General features: G+C 42.5%; 1 protein-coding gene across 1 annotated transcript; it reads left to right on the top strand.

The window, feature by feature from the left end:
* Positions 1-2984: 2984 nt before the first annotated feature.
* Positions 2985-24579, top strand: gle1 (GLE1 RNA export mediator). Its single transcript, XM_079751461.1, has 15 exons — positions 2985-3183; positions 3597-3809; positions 4268-4408; positions 5270-5418; positions 5590-5650; positions 14411-14650; positions 15781-16003; positions 16651-16763; positions 16961-17173; positions 18946-19136; positions 20403-20532; positions 21280-21384; positions 22386-22468; positions 23713-23776; positions 23978-24579. Exons 1-15 carry the CDS (start codon positions 3085-3087, stop codon positions 24044-24046), a joined length of 2094 nt encoding a protein of 697 aa, XP_079607587.1. The 5' UTR covers positions 2985-3084; the 3' UTR covers positions 24047-24579.
* The last annotated feature ends 276 nt before the right edge of the window (positions 24580-24855 follow it).

The following is a 24855-nucleotide window of genomic DNA, read 5'->3' as shown; positions in this document are numbered from 1 at the left end:
GTGTGTGTGTTTGTGTGGGTTTGTGTGTGTGTGTGTGTGCGTGTGTATGTGTGTGTGTGCGTGTGTGTATGTATTTTTCTGAAAGAGAGAGCTTCTGGTTTACGATTGTGGTGATGATTAAAGACCCTGCCTACCTGACCTAAAGACCATCCAGATAAAAACAGACCCGACATGTGGATATCTAATCCTATGCACTACGATTAGGCACTGATAACATTTTTATGACCATTTGTAAAGGAAAAACGAGCAGGCTGGTAACAGACCATTAATGATAGCGAGAATAAGAAATTAAGCATTTTTAATATTCTTATTGCATACTGTTAACAGATGGGGAACAGGCTCATCTTAAATGTTATTGGCTTGATGTTTACACAGTATATCACAGTTCTGTTGTTAGACTATTAGCCTGTTAGTGCTAATACAACTTTGAGACAGCAGCAGCATAAAATACAAATAAAACAAACAGTGAACAACATAAAACACCATGTAATAAATATTATTTAACAAATTTGACACATGCAGATAAGAAGCATGACAGCCAAGTCTAGACAGCTCCACGGACCTGCGTCACAGCTTTAACCATTGACTAACATTCTATCAGAGTGACGGGATCCCTCACTCTCATGTTGTTTTGAAGTTCATTCTATGATAAGGGGCCTGAAAACTGGGCCTTAGGGACGGTCAAAACAAAAACGGTCAAAACAATACGATCATTAGACAGTAATGCATAGGTGCATTGTTTTGACGGTCAAAACGGTCAAAACAATACGATCATTAGACAGTAATGCATAGGTGTCATTAGACTGTTGTCTCAAAATGGTGCAAGTTATGAGGGAGCTGTTCAAAAATAGCCTTATAAATAAAAACCGGCCTCCTGACACCTAATGATGACCAGCCCATCCCTGTATACAATTGTGTATACAATTTTGTGTAAGGGCTTTAGAGTTGGTAATAAACCTCTGTGGTATTCAGTGTCCAACACAGGAAGATAACTGGGGCAGACAGACTGGTACAAAACCTCTCCATAATCTATCCCCTCCTTTGCTAATCAAAAAACACCTCTTGTTTTTGAAAATAAAAAACTAATTTTATGTAGCATATAGCCTATGCAAAAGTGAAGGGATCTGTAAAAGGCCTAGATTAAAAGCAGTGGAAAAGCTCATAGTTTAAGTTGATTCATTTAATTTTCCATGGGATTTGCATGGGAGAACGGTCTGAATAGTCTGTTCGATGAACTGGTAAAGGCTTAACTGGACTTCTAAGCCTTTACAGGACTTCCTCTAGGATGATAGGGAGTGGTTCTGACCCTCTTAATGCCTCCAATCTCAAACAGATATTTTATAGAAACGATGTCCCTTCTAATTAGCCATGCGTCTGGCAACCGCATACTTGGTGAAGTGATCTGTAATTACAAGAATGACGTTGTTGCTCCCATCTGGCTCTAGGGAGAGGTAGTCCAGTCAGACTCACTCAATGGGCCTGTTGGTTTGAATGTTGACATCAGGAGAAGCTATCTCCGGATGAGTTTTACATCAAACACAGAACAAAGATCCCAGATGTGGAGTGTCTCTTCACCAGTAGACACCATCTGGTGCCAATACAAGTGGGTTCCCACCAGGACCAGGATGCATTCAATCCCCATTTATGAAGTGGTTTGAATTGTGTTCTGAATGCTGAGAGAGCAAACAAAGACACAAATCAACTGTTTTAGTGCATAAGTAGAAAGCCCAGAGGGAGTGTATATGGGTGTGTATTGTGAACTAGGCCATGAGATAAGAGAAAACACTGATCATCACATACTGGATGTGGAGGAGAGGTCAAACACAAATCAACATGTTTATGCTAAACTCTATTTGTTTGCATTCCATCATGTTTTCTTTCCGTCAATAGAAATAAGGTGTGTGTGTGTGTGTGTGTGTGTGTGTGTGTGTGTGTGTGTGTGTGTGTGTGTGTGTGTGTTTGCATGTGCGCGCGTGTGTGTGCGCATGGATCTCACATTGAAGCTCATTTGGACATATTCCTCTGACTAGGAGTGTCCACTTCCACTAAACCAATAACATGTTTACTTGTGATTCTCAGATTATCTGTACAAAGCATTATGCGGATGTTGGACCAGTAGGCCTATAGTATTTACATGCTTTGGATCCATGGTTGCATACCCATTAGTTGGACCCGGTAACATTGGATAATTTAGGGTTGTGGTGGCGCCCCCTAGGCGTTCATTCATCAGGGATTGGAAAATAATCCTAGATCCATGATACAACTGTGTTATGTATCATCAACGATTCAACTATAAAACGGTTAGCCTGTGGCTCTTTGATAACAAACTCACCTTTAGGAAAGAAAGGGTCAGTTATTTTCGTTTCTAAGCCTGAATTGCACAAGGCAACAGAAATCATAGTCAATGTTGGAGGTGAGGTTTACCAAGACATCCATCAATAACCTAGGTTGTAGTTGGATAGCTACCGAGGATTGCATGAGGCCGGTTATGAAGGTTCAATCTGAAGAAAGATGAAGGAAGTTAAAGTTCCCGTACAAGGAATGTTCTACATTCAACTAACGTTAGAACGCTCCTAGCAAAGAGTATGTAGTATGGGTTTTATAGTCAAAGTGTATTTGTTTGTGCTGACTCTGCCGTATGTGCCATCACTCTCATGCCTTTGCCATTTTTAGTGACTTTATTGTGCTGTCCGTGACAATGATGCATGTATCAGGGTCCTTTGGTTATGACCTTAAACTCGTGGCCAATAAATAAACTAAACTAAACATTTCATACAGATCTGTCTGTAAATGTCTTTGATTTACAGATCTTTCTGAAAATGTCTTTGATTTACAGAGCACGATCTGTGAACGGAGACTCACATTTATTCCATCAAAAGTGTACATGAAAGGCATTGAACGCCGGAACCAACGTGTATGCTCATGTTTCCTGACGAACAGTATTTACCGTCGGACCCATATTCAATTTATATTTTACAGTCTGCCCTGCAGGTTTTGGAAAAAAACAAGGGGATTAAAAGGCGGTAAAAGGCATTTAAAGGTTTTATTTAAAACGGTAATTCAAGCTTTGATAAGCGCCTTGTCATGGCTTTTGCAAGCTTACGATGGGAAACCATAGAAGCTCTAAATAATTCCTCAAAAGGCCAACTAAAGTATCAAGCGGACTGGGTGGAGAGGGGCGAGGTGAGTTCATTAAGTAATATTATGTTGTCTTCAACTTTATTAATTAGAAGTGTTATCAGCAGTAGATGGTTATTACATAACGGGTTGGTATTGTTATCTAAACTTTAGCCTACAATGTGATTTAATGCTATACTTCAGTATAGATTCGGGAGAGAGAGACACTACGGAATTGCTAAGCAAAACATAATCGACTCAAGTCTCTTTTATAAACCAGTATACACTACACTATTATTGGTGAAAACTTTGAGCAATACTTGAATTTCCTGTATGTTGCTCGCTACTATCACAAACATGAAGAAGGAAATCTCTAACACAGAGATGGAACTGTTCTATAAGGAAAGGGATGAACCAAACTAACTTGTTTATCCAGCCAGTGTTTAACTTCATATTCATCTGTCGCTGTGCTACTGCAGGACATCCTATCCGGTTGTACCGAGGGCCCCAGTTTGTCTCCTCTGTCTGGTCACATCATTACAAAGCTAAGCCCAAGGAAACGCCTCGGAGACGCCAGCTGTCAGTCACGCCAAAGTGAGACGGTCTCCCAAAGCTGTCCTTCCTCTTCTGCTCCCAACCACATTCATATCCAATCTTTGGGGGCGCCATCAGAAAAGAGTGAAAGTGAAGAGGTAAGCTTCTCCCTCACTTGCATTCACCTGATGCCCCCCCCCCCCCCCCCCCATTGGAGCTACTGTTTCGCTGTTGCTTCGTCAGGTTCACTCTTCAAGAGGAAGAGTGAACCTGACGAAGCAACAGCAAAATTGCGTCGTTCACAAAATAAATCACCGTATACCAGTCTGCAGTGATTTTACACTTCTTTGGCTTGATATACTATTGTTGAGTGCACATCACCAGCACCTGAGAATCAAAAAGGCTGTGCACAGGGACTTTGTTCTTTTTCTCTATATATATATATATATATATATATATATATATATATATATATATATATATATATATATATATATATATATATATATATATATATATATATATATGTGTGTATTTATATTTTATATATTCATACCGGTACATCAATATTCCATCTCTCCTGATGTAACCTGCTATGATGGCTCATCCCCCTTAGCTGGTTCCTGATGTTCAGGAAGTTGAACCGCCCTCGCCCAGTCCCTCCCCTCCCCCCAGCATGTCGCTGCTGTCTCCCAGGGCAACGCAGACCGCCGGTTGCATCCGGCTGTGTGAGGAAAAGCACCGCGCCAAGGCCAAGGTCGGCCACACCCACACACTGCAGGCTGCACCCTTCATGCTACACTCTAAAGGCTGTACACTACATACTAGACACTACCTACTATTACACATTACATTCTACATGCTACTCTACATACTATCGCACATAACAAGTGCTACACACTACGTAGTAAAAGCTACACTACATACCATTACACTAGTAATAGAGTAAATAACTTGATATAATTTGTAAGACTGGGTAGCCCCGCCCATTCTGCCGGCGATTTGAGTTTGCCCTGCACAAGGTCCTGAAGAAGAGCATTCCATTTCTTTCTGCTTCCGATACGTTTTTGCGGGAGCCAATCACCGAGCTGGTGTTTCCCCTTGGCGCGCTATTGGCTGGTTTAACACAATGACGACAGGGAAGCGACGGCAAGCAGCAAATCGTGTACAGAGTCAGTTGAACTAGGCCCGTTGATCACGTCTCTTGTGCTAAAGAAAATGACAGCAGCTTCCCCAGACCAACTTGCAATATACGATTGAGCTTGGTCTGGCAATAGCCAGACTAATAATTTGTGCCAATATTGTTTTTATACTTTTCGACGGCAACACTTCATGCTATACGCAACATACTGAACGCAATATCTACACACGCCACATACTACATGCTACATTATGCACATAACGTTCTACACACTACATACTACAACTACACAGGCTACATACTACATTCTGCACACTACACACAAACATACTAAACGATACACACTACATTCATTCTGCACACTATGTACTACACGCTGCACACTGAAACTACACAGCTACATGCTACATTCTGCACATTACATATTACATGCTACACACCACAGTCACACTGGTGACATTGTGTATGTGTGTGTAGAAGGAGCTGAGTCTGCGGCAGGAGAGACAGGAGCAGCAGGTGATGGAGATTGCTAACAGAGAGTCTGAGCAGCTGAAACGCTTCGAGGAGTTCATGGAGCTGAAGCAGAGGAAGGACTCCCAGGGCATCAGAGACCTGGAGGACAGAGAGTAATTCTAATACACTATATACCCTTTACTATATACTATTACATCCACATTGAAACTATCAGAAGGAAGACCTCTAGCATACTTTACATATTATAACTACACTATGCAACCATACAGAGAGGAGAAGTTAAGGTTTGGAAAGTCAGTCCTCTTTCTTTTGCTCTTTCTCAGGATGAAGGAGAGTATTGGGCGACAGGAGAAACTGAAGGAGGAGTACAGACACAGGGTGAAGGTATGACCATGAGACCAGGGATCATTGTGGAAACTTGCTAGATAAAGGCTTGTCTTCAATTGTTGTCTAAAAGCAAACACACACACACAAGAAAATTGTATGGCTGTTCTTCTACTGTAGTGCTAGCAGCGCTGGCCGGCCCTAAACGCTGAATACTCATTCAAAATCGAATAAATTGTGAAACATGAATAGCATGTCAAGCAGTGTGTCTGTGCCCATTTCTCAGTGTTGTTCATGGGTATAGGCTCCACCACGGTTCTCTGTGGTGCAAGGTGATGCTCCAATCGCTCTGAGAAAGGAGTATGGATGTTAGATTTTGCAGTTATTATATAAATCGCTGCTCAGATGGAGCTTTACAATCCACACACAGTGGTGTTAAACTACAAGTGTCCGGAATGCTGAACTTCTCTCAGATGCAGCATTCAACTGCTGCCCGGACATAGCTTTAGGGTGGGGATAACCCCACCCAATGCTTCAGCCTGTCAAACAGTATGCAGTGATCAATAGTATCAAAAGCCGCACTAAGGTCCAGGAGTACCAGGACAGAGCACAAGCCCTCATCAGCTATTCTTAAAAGGTCATTGGTAACTTTCATCAGTGCTGTTTCAGTGCTATGTTTTTTCGGAAGCCAGATTGAAACCTCTAAAATGTTGATACTTTCCAAGGCAGAAAGAAGTTGATTAGGTACTATTTTTTTTCCAGAATTTTTGATAGAAAAGGCAATTTGGAAATAGGTCTATAATTCTGAGGAACAGAGGGATCATGTCCAGATTTTTTTTTAGCAAATGGTTCACACAGGCAGTCTTATAGTCTCCACCTTCTCAGTAAAAAATGACAAGAATTTGTCACACTCAGCATCACTTTCAACTAGGTCAGAAGGTGGGTTTGGGTTTACCAGATAATCTACTGTTTTGACTAAAGATCTAGGGTTGTTATTTTTGGTAGAGATAAGCTCTGAAAAAGAATGTGATCTTGCATTCATTACCATGTTATTGTATTGTGATTATACATCTTTCATAATATCATAATGTACTTGGAGACCAGACTTTTTTCCATCTGCTTTCTTGCATTCCTGTTTATAGCTGTGAATATTTTTGTTAATCCAAGGCTATTTTTTCTCTGATGACTTGGTTCTGATCTTAAGAGGTGCAATTATATCAAGAGAAAATAAACAGATGGAATTAAAATGCTCAGTAAGATTATTAGTACAGAGATGTTGTAGTACAGAGAAAAGTTGGACAATGGCCATCAAATAATGCACAGAATTTTGGGGCACTAAAATCATTGAAGATACGGGTGCATGAGGAGCGGGGTGAGATCCTTTTAATAGCAGGTGGTTCACAGCTAAAAACTATACATATGTGGTCAGAAATAGTCAAGTCAGGTTTATTTCTATAACACATTTCATATGGCATACATAGACACAATGTGCTTTGAGTGGAGAGATGTCATTAAATTATCTAAAATAAACAAACACACTTAGCAAAAGAAAAGACAAAACAAACTGAAAAATAATAATAAAATGGAGTGTTTAAAAGCGAAGACCCGTCGTCATGAATTAAAAGCCAAAGAAAATAAATACGTTTTAAGATCCTTTTTAAAAGAGATAGATTGCGATGACCTTAATTCCAAAGGTAGGCTATTCCAGAGGATTGGTGCACAGTAACTAAAGGCCCCATGTGCTGCATTAGTGTTAATTCTGGGGGTCGTGAGGAGACATTTACTGGAGGACCTTAAGTAACGGGTTGGATCATAAAAAGAGATCATATCGGAAATAAAGGGTGGGGCGAGGCCGTTGAATGATTTAAAGACAAGGAGTATTTTGAACTCAATTCTTTGTTTTACTGTGAGCCAGTGAAGTGATTTAAAAATAGGGATGATATGATTAAATTGAGATATTCTAGTGAGTATTCTAGCAGCTGAATTTTGGATAAGTTGAAGTTTGTTTAACATCTGTTTTGTTAGACCAGCATAGAGTGCGTTACAATAATCTAAACGACTGGAGATAAATGAGTGTACTAATTTTTCAGAATCCTGTAAAGACAGGAGGCCACAAACTTTAGAAATATTTCTGAGGTGGTAAAAAGCCTTCTTTGTAATGTTAGATATATGTTTTTGAAAATTAAGATTGGCATCAAGAGTCATTCCTAAATTTTTAACATCCTTACATGGATGTTAAACCAAGAGGGCGGTTAGGATTGGGTGAAAGTGATGTCTCAGGGCCTTAGGACCTACAACCAGGATCTCTGTCTTGGCATCATTAAACAAATTTGGGCCATCCAATTTTTAATGTCGGAGATACAGCATATGAGGTCATTCACCGGACTGGGGTCATTGGAAGAGATAGATCTGTAAAGTTAGGTATCATCAGCATGTGAATGATAAGAGACGTTGTGTTGCTGATTGATAGACCCAAGTGGTAACATGTACAAGTTAAAAAGCAAAGGACCAAGAATAGACCCCTGAGGTACTCCATATGAAATGGGCATTACATCAGAAGAGAGGCTATTAATAGAAACAGAAAAAGATCTCCCGTTTAAATAGGATGAGATCCAAATAAGAGCTGTACCTTGGAGACCAACTAAATGCTGAAGACGTTGAAGAAGTATAGCATGATCAACTGTATCAAAGGCAGCACTTAGATCAAGGAAAAAAAGAATCAACATTTTGTGATTGTCAGTCGCAATTCTAAGGTAATTTACAACTCTGACCAGGGCCCAGTTTCCCGAAAGCATCGTTAGCCTAAGTGGATCGTGAAGTGCGTCGTACGAGCATCGTACAGTTTTCACACCGTTTCCCGAAAGCATCGTTGGTAACGAACGTTGTGAAAACGCTCGTAGCTAACAAGGACTCCAGGGGTACTCGTAGGATGCTAAGAGCATCGTTAGCCTACTATAGCCTCAGTGGCGTCACCAGCGGGCATTCCGTGTATTGGATGCGTTTTATTAAAACACATCCAATACCATGGAATGCCCAGCTTGAGCAATTTCGCAATCACAAACAGTGGTTACCGCCGATATATTATTCATAGACAACTGTTAGATTTAAACAGCAAAGATCGAGACATTTTAGAAGTCAACAACATAATTTATTGCAGCAATTTAAAATTCCAAAAATACATGCGCAGCCGAAATGTACCGATCAAATGCCCGTCACAAGGCATATAATAAAATCTAATGATTCCATTGCTCTTGTGTGGGAGGTCGCTTTCGAGCTGCACTTGCTGTATCCGTCAGAATTTAATTCAACCATCGTGGTTAAAATGTCCTCATATTGATCAATGACAGAAGACATAGGCTACTAGGCATGCATCATGCTGAGATAATGAGATGCAATGATACAAATTATTCAAAAGAGGTCAGAGACTCCGTGCGCAGCCCCGCCTTCCCCGGTGAACCAAGAAAGCCGGCGCTGTGACGAACGGGGGATTTGACCCCCTCGATTTTACACAGGAAACTTGAGATAAGAAGGTGAAATCGCCGGGCGTGCCAAGCTACGACCGAACCGGTCGGCAGTGTAAATAGACCTATAGCCTACTTCATCCTGCCCAAAAATATGGGCAGGATCTAGACCAAGCTCTCCTAATCGGGTCGGCAATAGCCGTGTGTCAATGCTTAGCCTCTGTGTTCGAATCATAATGAATGAATGGAACGTTGCATTTTATGTCTACAAATATTCTAGACTAGAGAGCCAATCAATGAAACCTTATGCGGAATCAGATAAAGTCGTCTCTCTTTGCTGCGCAAAGTATGTTTCAGAAATCAGCACATTAAGATAAATGTAGTTGTCACACAAGCTATTTTGGATTTTTGTAATATCCAATTATTTCAGGGGGGGAAATGCTGTGAAAAATTGCATGCACAGTGCGTTAAGGATTAGGACTGATATAGCATACGTCGGCCTAGGCCTAATCAATTGTGTTTTAATATCTTTAGCATTCATATTATTGCAGTCTATTCTTTTCGAAGGCTACTCTGCTGTTGGCCTTGATGGGGAGATATGCAATAATTTTTTACCCTTTTTAACCCCATTTTCCTGCATCTCCCCCTGTGTCATAGCCTGTTTCAGCACCGTGTCAGTGGACAGTTACAATCCTACGAACGTTGTGAGTGCAGTGAACGCGCGTTCATGTTAAGAGGAGTTTCGGGAAACGCTCCAAAGAAATTCACGATGGTTCGCAAGATCCATCGTGAGAATGATCGTACGAGCGAAGATCCATCGTTATCAGGAAATGAGGGCCAGAGCAATTTCTGTGCTGTGATTTACCCGGACCCCAGATTGATAGGCATCAAATATCGAATTTTGAGTCATATCCAGGCAGTTGACAGTGGATATTTCTACACCCAGGGTAAAAACAACGTCCAGTGTATGGCCTCAGTTATGCGTTGGCCCACACACATACTGAATACAATTTAAAGATGTAACATTGTTCATAAAATCAGTAGCATAAACATTAGTAGAGTCATCAACATGAAAATTAAAGTCACAAGATAGAATAATTCTGTCATATTTCATAATAAGAGTGGAAAGAAAGTCAGAGAATTATGCTAAAAAGTAGCCAGCTGGTTTTTGTGGGCGATAAATTATTGCAAATACAATAAGGCTGGGACCACCAAGCTTAAATGTAAGGGCTTCAAAGGAACTAAAATCCTCACGAGGTATTTGATAGCATTTCAAGTTCCTCTTGTAAACACACACTAAACCATCAATAAGATACCTGGGTTCTGATTGGTGGATACATTTGTGGATTTTCTTCTCCGCAGTTGTGGAAAATGAGTGCCAAAGGATTTTTCAGCAGCAGTCTAGCCACAAGATGAGATCGACGAATGCGACAACGGTTTCACGCTTTGTGGATATGTATTAACACATTTGATGTGATTTGCTGTTCACCAATTCTTAACTTACAAATGCATAATCGATGTCATCACGTCTCAAAAATGATTTACATATATGGATTTTTAGATGCGTGTAAGCAGTGTGTTAGTAACTGAATTACTCTATAATAAAAGTAACTAGTTACCAGGAAAAGTAACTATTTGCGTTACTGTAAAAAAAAAAAGTTGCTATATGTCAAAGATTTTTGGATTTTTCTGAGCAGTTTTCACAAGTCAGATGAAATGAGTAGAACAGACAGGTACTTGTACATAACCTTCAATATTTATTGCACATCAACAGATAGCAAGAGGTTTATCATGGACTTCAAGCATTAATATCGTTGTAACAAACAGTTAAACAAAATAAAGTGTGTTTGCAGTAACTGTAGCAAATTAAATCAAACTCTCACAACCTGAGACAACAAAAGTAAACATTTAAACAACAAAAAGTGTGTTCAACTCTGTAGTCTTAATTAAATAAATAAATCAAACTCCCAATCTCAGACAAATGGTCTGGTAGACATTCTTTAAGTATTAAACAGTTAAACAATATAACGTGTGATTGCAGTAACTGTTGGAAATTAAATAAATCATACTCTCACAACCTGAGACAACTGGTGTGGTAGACATTCTTTAAGTATATTCTCAAAAATAAACAGTTAAACAATATAAAGTGTGTTTATACTAACTGTAGCAAATTAAATAAATCAAACTCACAACCTGAGACAAATAGTCTGGAAGACATAAGCTACTGTATTTCAAGTAATTTCTTCATTAAAAAAGTAATGAGTTGAACAACATGGAGTGCTTTTAAAGATTGAACTTTAGCTCCTATATATTAATCTACACATCCATACACTCCTTTCAAAACACTCGTCTATTCCTGTATGCGTCATGTATCCAGCTAACCCATGTAGCCTAACCATCCTACCCTTCAAACCACTGATTGTATCTAAGAAGCAGCAGCATTTCAAACCTCTTGTCAGACAGCCTGTTCCCCTTTGGGTTGAAGACCAGCTTCCCCAGGCTAAATAGTCTCTCAACTGGGGCACTGGATGGAGTGGCTGCATTGTATTTGAGTGACATTTTCTTTATTAGTGGGAATCCGTTAAGAGTGTCCATCCCTTGTGCTCCTGATTTTAAATAGTCAGCGACTTGGCTTTCCACAGAAGCAGAGGTGTCCTCCTCTTCCTCAAAGGAAAATAATTCATCCTCTATGGCTGAGTTGGTGCTGAGGTTGCGTGTTGGTGCGTTGGTACCCGTTAGCTGGTGTTTATCCTGGGCACTTTTCCGGCACTCCGCCAGCAGACTTGCCTTGGCATTGTCCTTCCTTTCCTGTGTCCGCAGCCAACGTAGTTTAAACCTGGGCAGTGTCACCGCAGCCAAGACTGCAGACTCACATTCCAGCACCTCTGCAAATCTGGTTTTGATCGCCTGAAGTGAGACACACACACACACATACCCACACACACATATGAGCCAAGAGATATACATTTCATTTTACTTTGATATCATAATTCATAATTAACACATAATTCATGTTTGGGAGTATGTATTTAATGCTTTAATTGAAGAGATACTTGCTCTTACCTTGACAACAGCCTCTGGAAGGTCACCAAGGATTTGCAGGCCACTCTTCAAGTCCAGGGTCTTGGAGATCAATGTCTCCAGTGTGGGTAGGAGTGTGCCATAGAAACAGTTGTCTTCGCCCTGAAGAATGTCGAGGGCTACTGTTATTGGCTTCATCCCTGTGCAGTATTCTCTGAGGAACTGGTACTCCCGATCTGTGATGGCCTTCAACCCAAAATTGTAGGAGATTGTGTTACGCTCAGCAATTGGGAATTCACAGACACGAGCAACGGCATCATGAAAGGAGTTCGATCTGGTCGTACATGGGACAAGGAGCTTCCTTTCAAGGACTTCATCCACGGTCTCTGAAGATACTGTGGAATGGCTAGCCTTATTCTACAAAGCTGTGCATTTTGAGGTTGCACTTCTGTACACAGATTTTATGTCTGGCCTTGAGAGTAACCACTTGTCCACATCAGAGCATGAAATAAGGTTTGCTGTGTGCGATGCACATCTGTGGTGTGGTGGCGAAGTCACAACATCCTCTACCACATCCTCATCCACATTCATGTCTTGTAAGGCATCATGAAGGTCGACAAAAGTTACATCATCAGCATCCTTCTTCCCAGAGTCATCACCCTGAACGGGCTGGTAAACTTTGAAGGCCTTCACAAATTCGAACCATTGTCTGTGACAGTAGCTGTGATTTTGTTAGAAATAGCAAAGATGAGGATGATTTGATATTGTCTAGTTCAGTAGCAATGTGGTCATGCGTATGACGGCCCTTGAACCGTCTGCCGGCCAAGGCTGCTTTCTTTCGCTCTAGGCTGTTTGGATCTATCCAGTGGGCGGTCACGCCGAGGTAACTGCGGTTGTGAGCAGTCCAAATATCTGCATTTGTAGACAAAAAGTCCAACTCTTCATAACTCTTTTTAAGCTCTGTGTTCATTTTGGCGTACTGAGCATCTAGGTATTTAGCAAACGTCTTTGTGCAAAGCGTACAGGCCCCTCCTTTCTTAGGTATTTTAGCAATAATGGCTCGGAATGAATCATCCTCCACCGTCGATAATGGCGACATATCTTTAACCACATACCTGCCTATCATACGGTTGACTTCAGCCTGTGTCATAGGTTTTTGTTGTGGGGCAGAAAAATCTAGCTGTTGCTGCTTGGACGACTTTACTCCGTGTCCTTCTTTGCTAGTGGATGACGAGCTATCATCTGTGGTGGAGGTATCAGTGTTTTTGGCCACTAGCTTTGTAGATAAGGTTGTCGTTGTGAGATGCTAAATTAAATTGGAGTTGCTCATAACGAATGTTGATAAAGTCTTCGCTCTTGGTCCTGGACATAATGTACACTTTACATTCACGTTTTTGCCCTTGACCTCAATGAATTGGAAGTAGTGCTTATATCGCCACCCTGAAAATGCCAACTTTTCACCAGATTGCTCCGGACTCGCCATTTCTCCTGCTTCATCGAATGTTTGCTGTTTGTATGTGGCGCGCGTGTCCTGGCTTATGTGTGTAAAAAGTTTAAACACTGGCTCCGATTGGCTACCATGAAATATGACCCTGCCTTAGCCTATCATAATTGCTTATCTCGGACGTTAACCCACCCGCTCTCCTCACTAGCAGTTTGTGGGTGGAGCACCAGGGCTGCGTTTGGATTACGCAGTTTATTTAATCAATTCATTGTAACGCACCGCATTTAAGGTTCAGTAACGGTAACGGCGTTGTAACGACGGAAGAAGTAATTAGTTAGATTACCCCGTTACTGAAAAAATAACGGCGTTACCTAACGGCGTTATTTTAAACGGCGTTATTACAAACACTGCGTGTAAGTAATATTGGCACTATATTCACTCCATCGGAGCCCCCCAAAGAAAATCGAGCCTAGGGCGCCTGTTTTCCAGAGCCGGCCCTGAGTGCAATTACACCTTTCATCCATTGGGAAAATCTACGACCCTCGGTCAAATGAACAACAGAAAGAACCGATAAGCGTACCGGATTATTGAGCAGTATCGATAAGAGTAGTAGTACTGTTAAAATTGTAACGATACCCATCCTTAGTCCTTGTTCCCCAAGTTGATATGGTGAACCACTGACCTTCTTGTCAAGCATTTTACCATTTCAATGGAGAATGGACTGGTTTATCTTCTTTTTATTTTTCTTACTGTTAATGCAATTCAAATTGATTTGTATAGCCCTTCATCACCATTACACTCTCAAAGGGCATAACAGGCCAAATATTTATGTTACTGGTGGAATAAATGATCAATAGAGTAGATCAATCCAATAAAGTTGATCTTGAACATCAGATTCAGAACCTGCGCCTGCGAGAGGCGGAGCAGCAGCGTGTGCGGGAGGCGGGGCTAGAACGTCAGCGGCGGGAGGAGGGCCAGGATAGGCTGAGGAACCTCAACTCCATCCAGGAAGAGATCCTCCAACTCAACCAGCTGCTGGAGCCCGGCCCGGCCCCCGATGACAACGCTGTCTACATAACCCGCGGAAACCAGCTGTGTTCCCAGGTGTCGGAGGTGGTGCGGACGACCGCAGAGGTGAGGTCATCGCCGGATCTGGTCCCTGACATGGGCTGCATTCATATAGTCCTATATAAGCGCAGATATTATTGGTTCGGCTCTCGGTACTCGAGAAATTAAGTAGATATATTTATTTATTCTTTCTACATAAATGTCATCTTGCACATTATATCTTACCAACTCCACTTCTATTATGCAGGATTTAAATGAATAATACAAACAAGGGTTATTGATTTGAAGTAACCATTACCCCGCTGATTGTTTTTGCTATGGTTGCGTTCATGAATTCAATTTGGAATGCTTTAAAACTATTAATACGGCGCAGTAAAAATACTGTTAAGAAAACCTTTTTTGTGTTCAATCTCTTCGATCTGAAACAAAGGAATAACATATTTATTGTTGTTAAACTGACCTTTATCAGCACAATTGGATATTATTTAAGTGTGTATAATGCTGGATAGTTTAAAGAATGATGATACATCATATTTTATCATACATTATCGTAAAATCGATCGCGTTCCGTCAAAAAGAACCGATAAGTGTACCGGATGAATAAGCAGTATCGATAAGAGTAAAAGCACCGATAAAATGGTAACGTTACCCATCCTTAGTCCTCGGCCCCCCAAGTTGATACGGTGAACCACTGAGCTTCTTGTCATTTGACTATTGGAACAGCAGAATGGATATCAAGTAAAGATCTGAAGGGTTAACCGGAAGCCTTAGAGATCTAGACTTTGAACCAGGTGGATCTGCAGGCTCATGTCTTATTTGCTCTGGCATTTATGTCTGGCCCCCCTCCGGTTCAGAGAGAATTCAAATGTGGCTAACTCCTGGTGGTGTGGCTGTGTGTAGGGGTGTGGCTAACTCCTGGGGGTGTGGCTGTGTGTAGGGGTGTGGCTAACTCCTGGGGGTGTGGCTGTGTGTAGGGGTGTGGCTAACTCCTGGGGGTGTGGCTGTGTGTAGGGGTGTGGCTAACTCCTGGGGGTGTGGCTGTGTGTAGGGGTGTGGCTAACTCCTGGGGGTGTGGCTGTGTGTAGGGGTGTGGCTAACTCCTGGGGGTGTGGCTGTGTGTAGGGGTGTGGCTAACTCCTGGGGGTGTGGCTGTGTGTAGGGGTGTGGCTAACTCCTGGGGGTGTGGCTTTGTTTAGGGGGCGTTCCCCAGCGTGCAAGACATGGCGGTAGCAGAGCGGGCTCTGCAGGTGATGCAAGCGTTGATCCGAGAGAGGCAGGAGGCGGCGACCAAGGCCCAGGAGAGGAAGAGGATGGATGAGGAAGAGGTGGAGGAGAGAAGGAAGCAGGTGGAGCTCCAGGTGAGGGTGGAGGAGCAGAAGAAAGCTGCACAGTCTGCTAAAGAGAAGGCGAAGAAAAAAGGTGAGTGAGTGTATGTAGACTGTGTACTACAGGTTATACTTACTTAACAAAGACTATAATACAGAATAAACATACTTAACATGAACTGCATATAATAAAGGTTAAACAGACTTAACGTAGACTGTAAATAATACAGAATAAACTGACTTAACATAAGCTGTATATGATACAGGTTAAAGTGACTTACAATAGACTGTATATGATCCAGGTTTAACTGACTTAACATGGACTGTATATAATACAGTTTAAACTGCTGTAAAACGAAAATATTTTTCTTTTTACAAACGTTTACACTTAAACGTCTGTATTTCCAACACAGTCTAAAGACCAGTGAAAGTAAGCCGAATAAAGGTCATTTTACATCAGGCACATAACGAATAAAGGGCATTGCGTCATCTATTTACATCAGTTACGACACAGATATGCATTTTCCTCTTGCCTTTTAATTTTACTCTCAAAGTGCAGCAGATTGATGCATTTAACTTTAAAAAGCACAATATTTTCTGCGTGTGTGTGTGCGCGTGTGTTGTCCAGATCGTTGGGTCCTTGGAAATTCAAATCTTCAACCCAATCCCAAGGATAGCAGCCTAGACTCCAGTGTCTCGCCCTCGTTCTTAGGGTGCCTCTGTGTGTGTTTTGTTGAGCAGGACTGCAGAACAGTGCTGAAGATGCCACGTTGCAATGGTACCGAGAGCTCCAGGCCTCCGCCTCCCAGACCCTTTCCTCCCTACAGTCGCTCAACACCGCCACGGACACCCAGGTGAGACTGGCCGACCAATCACAGACCAGGCTTCTCTTTACTTACATGCCAGCCCCCTTACCAACACAGTCCCTCGCTTAGTGACCTGTCAACTCGGGCTGGGGGAAAGAAACTGGAATTAACTGTAAGTTCAGGATGGGTGTAGTTGTCTCCTGTCGTTGTGTAGTAGCTGTGTGGTGACGGAGGTGTCTCCCTAGACCAAGAGGCTGAGGATGGAGCTCCAGAAAGCCGCCACCACTCCCGTCAGCCAGATCTCCAGTGTCTCCGGCTCCCAGCTCCGAGAGGTCCTGGACAAACTGGACAAGCTGCTGTCGGGACGGACAGTGGTGACCGGGGGGAGGTCCGTCTCCACCTCCCAGCATACAAAGGGACTGGCGTTCGTCTGTTACAAATTGGCCGAGAAGTTTCAGGTGGGAACGGGACGACGTCCTGTTGAGTCCTGTTTAAAGGTCCAATGGCATGAAAATGTCACTTTATGAGGTTTTCTAACATGAGTTCCCCTAGCCTGCTTATGGTCCCCCAGTGGCTAGAAATAACGTTAGGTGTAAAACTGAGCACTAGGTATTCTGCTCCGCCTTTGAAAAATGAAAGATCAGACGCTCCGATTACGAATTTGGCCCCATATGTCGTCGTAAGGAGCCAGGTTACCTCCTCTTTCTCTGCCTTGCCCACCCAGAGAATTTGGCCCACCAATGAGACAATGAGCTACGACCGTGTGAGCGCCACGTGTGTGTCTGATTATACACACTGTAACGCAAGTGTTGTACACTTCTTTGTTATTTGGATAACCGTTATGCTGTTGGTGTTATGGTCGCATAACACGCAACATAATGTAAGGTTTGCATAAAGCTCCCATTTGGTGAAAAGACTAGACTGCGTCGGGTTCTCTACGTCTCTGGTACTTCCACAACAAGACTAGTTGTTGGGGTTATCTCGGCCATGGTCAGGGACACGGGAAGTGGGGGGTGCTTAGGGTGCTGCAGCATCCCCCCCCCGGTGGCCCCTGGCTGTAACTGCAAGTGAGAAAGTTTTCTGAACAAATCAATGCTTTTTTTTTATTAGTATTATTTTATCATACAACATGATTTTTCATAAAATTATTGACATCCACCCTTTTTATGATATTTATCATTTCATTTTATTTGAAACATTGTCTGTGTAGGCTGACTAAGGCTATGCGCGGCGGTAAAATTCAAAAAGTCAAGCTTGTTACAAGTGCAACATGTCGCAGAAAAGATGTATTTCAGATTTTTTTGGCCCGAAGAAGGCAAAACTTCATCAAAGCACCAGCCGGTCATCCATTAGTCTTTTTACACACCAGTAGAGTGTTTATCAGAGCGGAGCCCTGAATGTGACGTCACCCGTCATCTCGTCTCCGTAAACAATGGATGTTGCGCAGCATTTATTATGACGTCATTATAAAGACTCTCTCTCAGCACCCCCCCCTCGGACTGACTTCCCGCGTCCCTGGCCATGGTTGAGAAGGAATTGGGGGAAAGGAACTTTGGCTTTGACTCCCTGAAGTACAGATTGAACCATGAAAAAGGTGTGTGCACCTCCGGTTGATATTATAAATCCGAGCCATTGCGATGGGAAACTAAACACTAGCGCCTGGTACGGTGGCCACAAGCTGCTCAGGGCCACACCCCCGTCCTCCACCTTGACCCGCCTCTAAAAAACGGCAGGTTTTTGGAAAGCTCATTATGGGACTGGTTCGTAGTGGCTGTAATTCTGCACCAAGGCTGAATTTCTTGAACATCTTCAAGTACTGTATTAGGGGCCCACTAACACCTATATAAAAGCATCCATGAAGTAGCATGCCATGGGACCTTTAAGTCATGGATGTGAGTGTGTTTCAGAACTACTATTTCCAATTGCCTCATTCAGAGGTTACTCTCGAATGCCATAGCATGCCGATTTACATTTAAGAAATTTAGCAGACACTTTTATCCAAAGCGACTTACATTAATTACGTTTGTCAGAAGGAGAAACAACAACCTATCGCTGCCGGTACAGTAAGGATGTTCCTAGAACCAAGTGCAAAGCACTAACAAGTGCTAGGTTAACCCATTCCCTGTTTGCAACAATTAAATGTAGATGTAGGGGTGTTGGTATTTTAGTATAACCTTAAGTTAATCCTGTGTTTCTTATGCTGCTTTGTGCTCCTTCCCCCTCCGGGTAGAAACAAGGGGAGGAGGAGGTGGCGTCCCACCACGAGGCCGCCTTCCCCATCGCCGTGGTGGCCTCGGGGGTATGGGAGCGACACCCCCAGGTGGGGGAACTCATCCTGGCCCACCTCCACAGGAAGTGCCCCTACTCCGTCCCTCACTACCCGCCCATGACAGAGGGCACCTCCCTAGAAGAGTACCAGAGGTACAGTGATACTTCTACTACTATAAGAGTACTATCTAAAGGGTTTCCCCTCCATGCAGCCAGCTGTGAAGCAGTGCCGCTGCTGGGTTGGTAGCCACTGCGGTCACTCCGATGATTGGAACCCTAAACACTGTTTTTTGGAGGTGCATTTCAATACATTTGAATATTGTGGAAAATGTACATAAAAAGTGAACCTCATATATTTTATAGATTCATTACACCAAAGTGTAATATTTCAAGACTTTGTTTTTATTAATCTTCATGAATATGGATTACAGATCATGAAACCCAATATTCAGTATCTCAGTAAATTAGAATATTGTAAAAAAGTTCAATATTGTAGACTCAAGGTGTCACACTATAATCAGCTAATTACCTCTAAATAGTATTTTTTTATGGTTTCTCATTCTGGTCCAGTAGGCTGGACCAGAATGAGAAGATTGCTGACTTGACAGTTGTTCAGAAAATAGTCATTGACACTCTCCACAAGGGATTATTGAATTATTTAAACTAATAAACTTTTCCACAATATTCTGAATCATTGAGATGCATGTGGAAAAAAAGGGATCAAATCCAACGTTCTTGCCATTTTCCCCGAAACACTATGAACGTTTCAATCTGCTGCGGGCGTTCTTTTCGTGACGTCAGATTACCGTTCCGTTCTTCGGACACTTGTAGTATAACACCACAGTGTGTGGAGGTTGAAGCTCCGCCTGAACAGAGATGCATTTAATACCCGTGTCCGAGGGTAAGGCTTACGGACACATATAGTATAACACTACGGTGTGTGGCGCATTTCATATACAATATTGATTATTACAATAGAGTTACACCAGGACGGTGCTAAATAAGTATCATAAAGCTGACGTGGGTCGTAACCATGGGGATAACACGCCCCCCTCTATCCTTAAACTCTCAGCCAATAACACCTTTTTTTAGATCAGTGTTCTGGATCTGAAACAGTTGGCTCTGTTGGCTTTTTCATTTGGTACGACAGAAATCTAGAAACACACATCAACATAGTGCACCACACACACATCAGCACTGCTGTTGGTTACCCAGTTCCATACCTAGATACTATATGGGTAATATTTCTCTCTTAATATCCAGTATGTAAATGGTCATGTTAATATTGTTCTGGTATATTATGTTAACATTATGGGTTGGTACAATATGCTAAAATGCAGTATTATGCTACTTAATTACCAGGGTCCTTTGTTAATAGTAATGTTATGGTATTGTTAATATGAATGTTATTTTAAATAGGATCCTGGGCTACCGGGTGGATGACTCTGGGGTCGAGGGTCAGGACAGCTTCCTGAAGAGGATGTCGGGGATGATCCGCCTCTACGCCGCCATCATCCAGCTGAGGTGGCCCTACGGCGCCAAACCTGGGGTAGGCTGAACCAGGGCTGTGCTAGAAGTAGAACCAGTGGTCCTGTTAGTACCAGGGTTATAGCAGTAGAACCAGGTCCCCACTGTTAGTACCAGGGTTGAAGCAGTAGAACCAGGGCTATCCTTTTAGTACCAGGTCAGTAGCAGTAGAACCAGGGCTATCCTTTTAGTACCAGGTCAGCAGCAGTAGAACCAGGGCTATCCTTTTAGTACCAGGTCAGCAGCAGTAGAACCAGGGTTATCCTGTTAGTACCAGGTCAGTAGCAGTAGAACCAGGGCTATCCTTTTAGTACCAGGTCAGCAGCAGTAGAACCAGGGCTATCCTTTTAGTACCAGGTCAGCAGCAGTAGAACCAGGGTTATCCTGTTAGTACCAGGTCAGTAGCAGTAGAACCAGGGCTATCCTCTTAGTACCAGGTCAGTAGCAGTAGAACCAGGGCTATCCTCTTAGTACCAGATCAGTAGCAGTAGAACCAGGGCTGTACTGTTAGTACCAGGGTTCTTGTAGTTGTGCTGACCCTCTTTATTATCACCATAACTGTTACTCAGCTGTGTTCTAGTATTAGTAGAAATGTTGGTTTGCAGTAGAACCAGGGTTCTGACAGTATTATAACAGAGGTTCTAGCAGTAGAAGCGGGGTTCTGACAGTATAATAACAGGTTCTAGCTGTAGAAGCGGGGTTCAAACTATTATTATAATGGAGGTTCTAGCAGTAGAAGCAGGGTTCTGACTGGTGTTTTGTTTTCCAGCCGGGTCCTCACGGGCTGAACCATGGCTGGCGCTGGCTGGCCCAGATGCTCAACATGGAGCCTCTGGCAGACGTCACAGCAACGCTGCTCTTCGACTTCCTGGAGGTCAGTAATACTAGATTATAATCTGGAGGCCAGGTTTATAATACAGGATTATAATTTTGAGAGCTGGGTTATAATCTGGATGTTTGGATTATAATATTGGTTATAATCTGGAGGACTGGGTTATAATCTGGAGGACTGGGTTATAATCTGGAGGACTGGGTTATATCTGGAGGACTGTGTTATATCTGGAGGCCTGGATTCTAAATATGGGTTATAATCTGGATGACTGCGTTATAATATGGAGATTTGGATTATAATCTGGAGGGCTGTGTTATAATCTTGAGGTTTGGATTATAATATTGGTTATAATCTGGTGGTGTGGATTATAATATCAGTTATAATCTGGAGGATTACGTTATAATCTGGAGGTTTGGATTATAATATCGTTATAATCTGAAGGTGTGGATTATATTATCGGTTATATTCTGGACAACTGGGTTATTATCTGGAATTTTCTTAACCTCTGCCTATTACTGACCCCTTCATTTCTGCGTACCCCGTGTGTAATGGCATATTTTCCATCATCCTATTCATGACCACGGTCATGAATTGTTCCAGAGCTGCCGGCATTTATACTGCCACATCAGGTTTAGGTGGACACAAAAGGACAGTATATTGGCTCTCAGGATATGAATACACCAGACTGAATCTACTCATGGGAGTGAAGCTCTGGGAGGACCTCATACGCTCAGGTCATCGGCCGCCAAAAGTGGCATGTAGGGTCACTGAGTAGGGTCACTGAGTAGGGTCACTGAGTAGGGTCACTGAGTAGGGTCACTGAGTAGGGTCACTGAGTAGGGTCACTGAGTAGGGTCACTGAGTAGCGACGTGGTTCTCTGCAAACCTTCAGTACAAAGACTTGGGATTTGGCTTGAACCCTGATGCAAACCACCTGGTAGTCGTGTTGTATTCTTTGGTGGGTATGTTCAAGTGTGTACAGGTGTGTTGCTGGAATGGACCGGATGTTTTTTTTGCATCAAGGTGTTTTGTTGTGTTCACAGGTTTGTGGTCACGCCCTGATGAAGCAGTACCAGGGTCAGTTCTGGAAACTCCTCATGTTCATCCATCAGGAATATTTCCCCAGGTACAGGCACACACGCACGCACGCACGCACGCACACACACGCACGCACGCACACACACACACACACACACACACACACACACACACACACACACACACACACACACACACACACACACACACCAAGTCAACCTTCCCCGCATGCATTAATGTACAAGTGCATCTCAATAAATTATAATATTGTGGAACAGTTAATTAATTTCAATAATTCAACTTAAAAAGTGAAATTAATATATTATATAGATTCATTACACCCAAAGTTAAATATTTCAAGCCTTTATTTGTATAATTCTTGATAATTATGGCTTGCAGCTCATGAAAATCCAGAATTCAGTATCTCAGAAAATGTGAATAATGTGAAAAAGTTCCATATTGTAGTTCCACTCAAGGTGTCACACTCTAATCATCTTATTACCGCAAAATTATGCAAAGGTTTCCTGAGCATTTTAATGGTCTCTCAGTCTGGTTAAGTATGCTTCACAAACATGGGGAAGACTGCTGACAGAACGTCATTGACACCCTCCACAAGCACGCTAAGCCTCAAAAGGTCATCGCTAAAGAAACTGGCTGTTCACAGAGAGCTGTATCGAAGCATATTCATTGAGAGTTGAGTGGAAGGAAAAATGTGATTGAAAAGGTTGCACAAGCAACAGTAGCCGCTGCCCTTAGAGGATTGTTAAGCAAAGGCCATTAAAAATGTGTGGGAGCTTCACAAGGAGTGGGCTGAGGCAGGAGGCAATGCATCAAGAGCATCCACACACAGACGGATCCAGGACATGGGCTACTACAACTGTCACCGAATTCATCGTATCAAGCCACTACTGAACCAGAGACAACGTCAGAAGCGTCTTACCTAGGCTAAGAGAACTGGTCTGTTGCTCATTTCCTTTGGAAATCAAGGTCCAAGATTCTGGAGGAAGAATGGAGAGTCACAGATTCCAAGCTGCTTGAAGTCCAGTGTGAAGTCAGTGATGATTTGGGGTGCCATGTCATCTTCTGGTGATGACATGGGCGTTGATTGTGTTTTATCAAGTCCAAAGTCAACGCAGTCGTCACCAGGATGTTTTAGAGCATTTCATGCTTCCTTCTGCTGACAAGCTTTATGGAGATGCTGAAATCATTATCCTGCAGGACTTGGCACCTGCCCACACTGCCACCACCCAGTGAAATAAAATGGACTTCCACTGAGGAGGAACCTCACCCTCTCTGTGGTTCTCTAACGTTCTGGTTGGGTGTGTTCCTCAGGATCCAGGTGATCACCAGCGCTGGTCAGATGGGTTCCGTCATGAGACTTAAGCAGTTCCTGGAGGTGAGTACTGATCTAGGGTCAGTGGTTCTGGCTCAACAGATGCAGACCTCTAGCAGTGGGTCAGACATTTGGATAGAATGCTGGACTTTCTGTTATGTTGGATGTAGCATCTGAGTTGTTTGGTTGAATTTGTGTCTTTGAATGTTTGGTTATGTTTTGATATCTAATATGCATGATGTTCCTGTGTGTTTTGTTCTCCAGGGGTCCTTGCGAAGCCGTCAGATCAGCCCTCCCAAAGGATACCTCACCTCCGAGTTCTGGAGGTATTGAGCCAACATGGAAGTCTGGATCTAACATGGATGCTCCTCATTTTTGATGGACTTGAACCAGCTCTACTTGGAGCTCATCGAAGCAGACTCTCTCTGGCTGGGCTGAGATCCCCATCCCTTTTTATAGTTGAACTATTTTTTTATTTTGGTGTGTGTCGAATCTTTGCGCTTGGGGCAGAGCCATGTGTTTTTTGAGACGACCTGTCAGACTGTGTACTGGTGGTTTGTCATGTTTGTTTTATGGACCAGGTTATGATCAATACATGAGTTAGATCTGCTGAAGAGTTGAAGCACGTTATCCAATTTAATTGTTCAGTGTTTAAATACTCTCCACTCTCTCACAAAAACACTAATGGTAGAACATATGAAATGGTGGGTCAAAGCCTAGGCATAAGCCTCGATTTAATGTACAGCCTATAGTGTCTTGGATCATGGTTTTATTTAAAGCTGTTTAGAGACGATTCGAATTATATAATGCAACTCTGAATGTACTGAGATTTTAATGTCTAATGGTTGTTCAACATTAGCGTCTCACCTGCCAAATTTGATTATTAATAAATCAATGATCTGTAGGTACCATGTTAGGAAGCATCAAGTCAAATCCTCTTGATCTAGTTCCTAGCAGAGCTCTCATTAGGATCCACGTTGGTGAGAGTTGTTCTTGTGGAACTTATTCAAAGACCTTATATCATGCTTTTTTATGGTTAATTGCATTTGGAGGTACTACTAGAGTAGGGTTACATGCCTGTATGTTAAAAACAGCCCTTATTATTCTCACTGCTCAATTCTGCAAAACCAATTTCAGCATCT

This window comes from Pollachius pollachius (genome assembly GCF_949987615.1).
Source record: "Pollachius pollachius genome assembly, chromosome: 1".
Lineage (NCBI taxonomy): Eukaryota > Metazoa > Chordata > Actinopteri > Gadiformes > Gadidae > Pollachius > Pollachius pollachius.
Note: the sequence above shows the minus strand (reverse complement) of the source record. Positions and strands in the feature narration are given on the sequence as shown.

Bases quoted from the DNA above. Each gene is read 5' to 3' on its own strand.
- gle1 (XM_079751461.1), top strand. From the start codon at position 3,085: ATGGCTTTTGCAAGCTTACGATGGGAAACCATAGAAGCTCTAAATAAT. The intron at 16,764-16,960 runs GTGAGACTGGCC...GTGTCTCCCTAG, and splicing joins ACACCGCCACGGACACCCAG to ACCAAGAGGCTGAGGATGGA. The intron at 21,385-22,385 runs GTCAGTAATACT...TTGTGTTCACAG, and splicing joins TGCTCTTCGACTTCCTGGAG to GTTTGTGGTCACGCCCTGAT.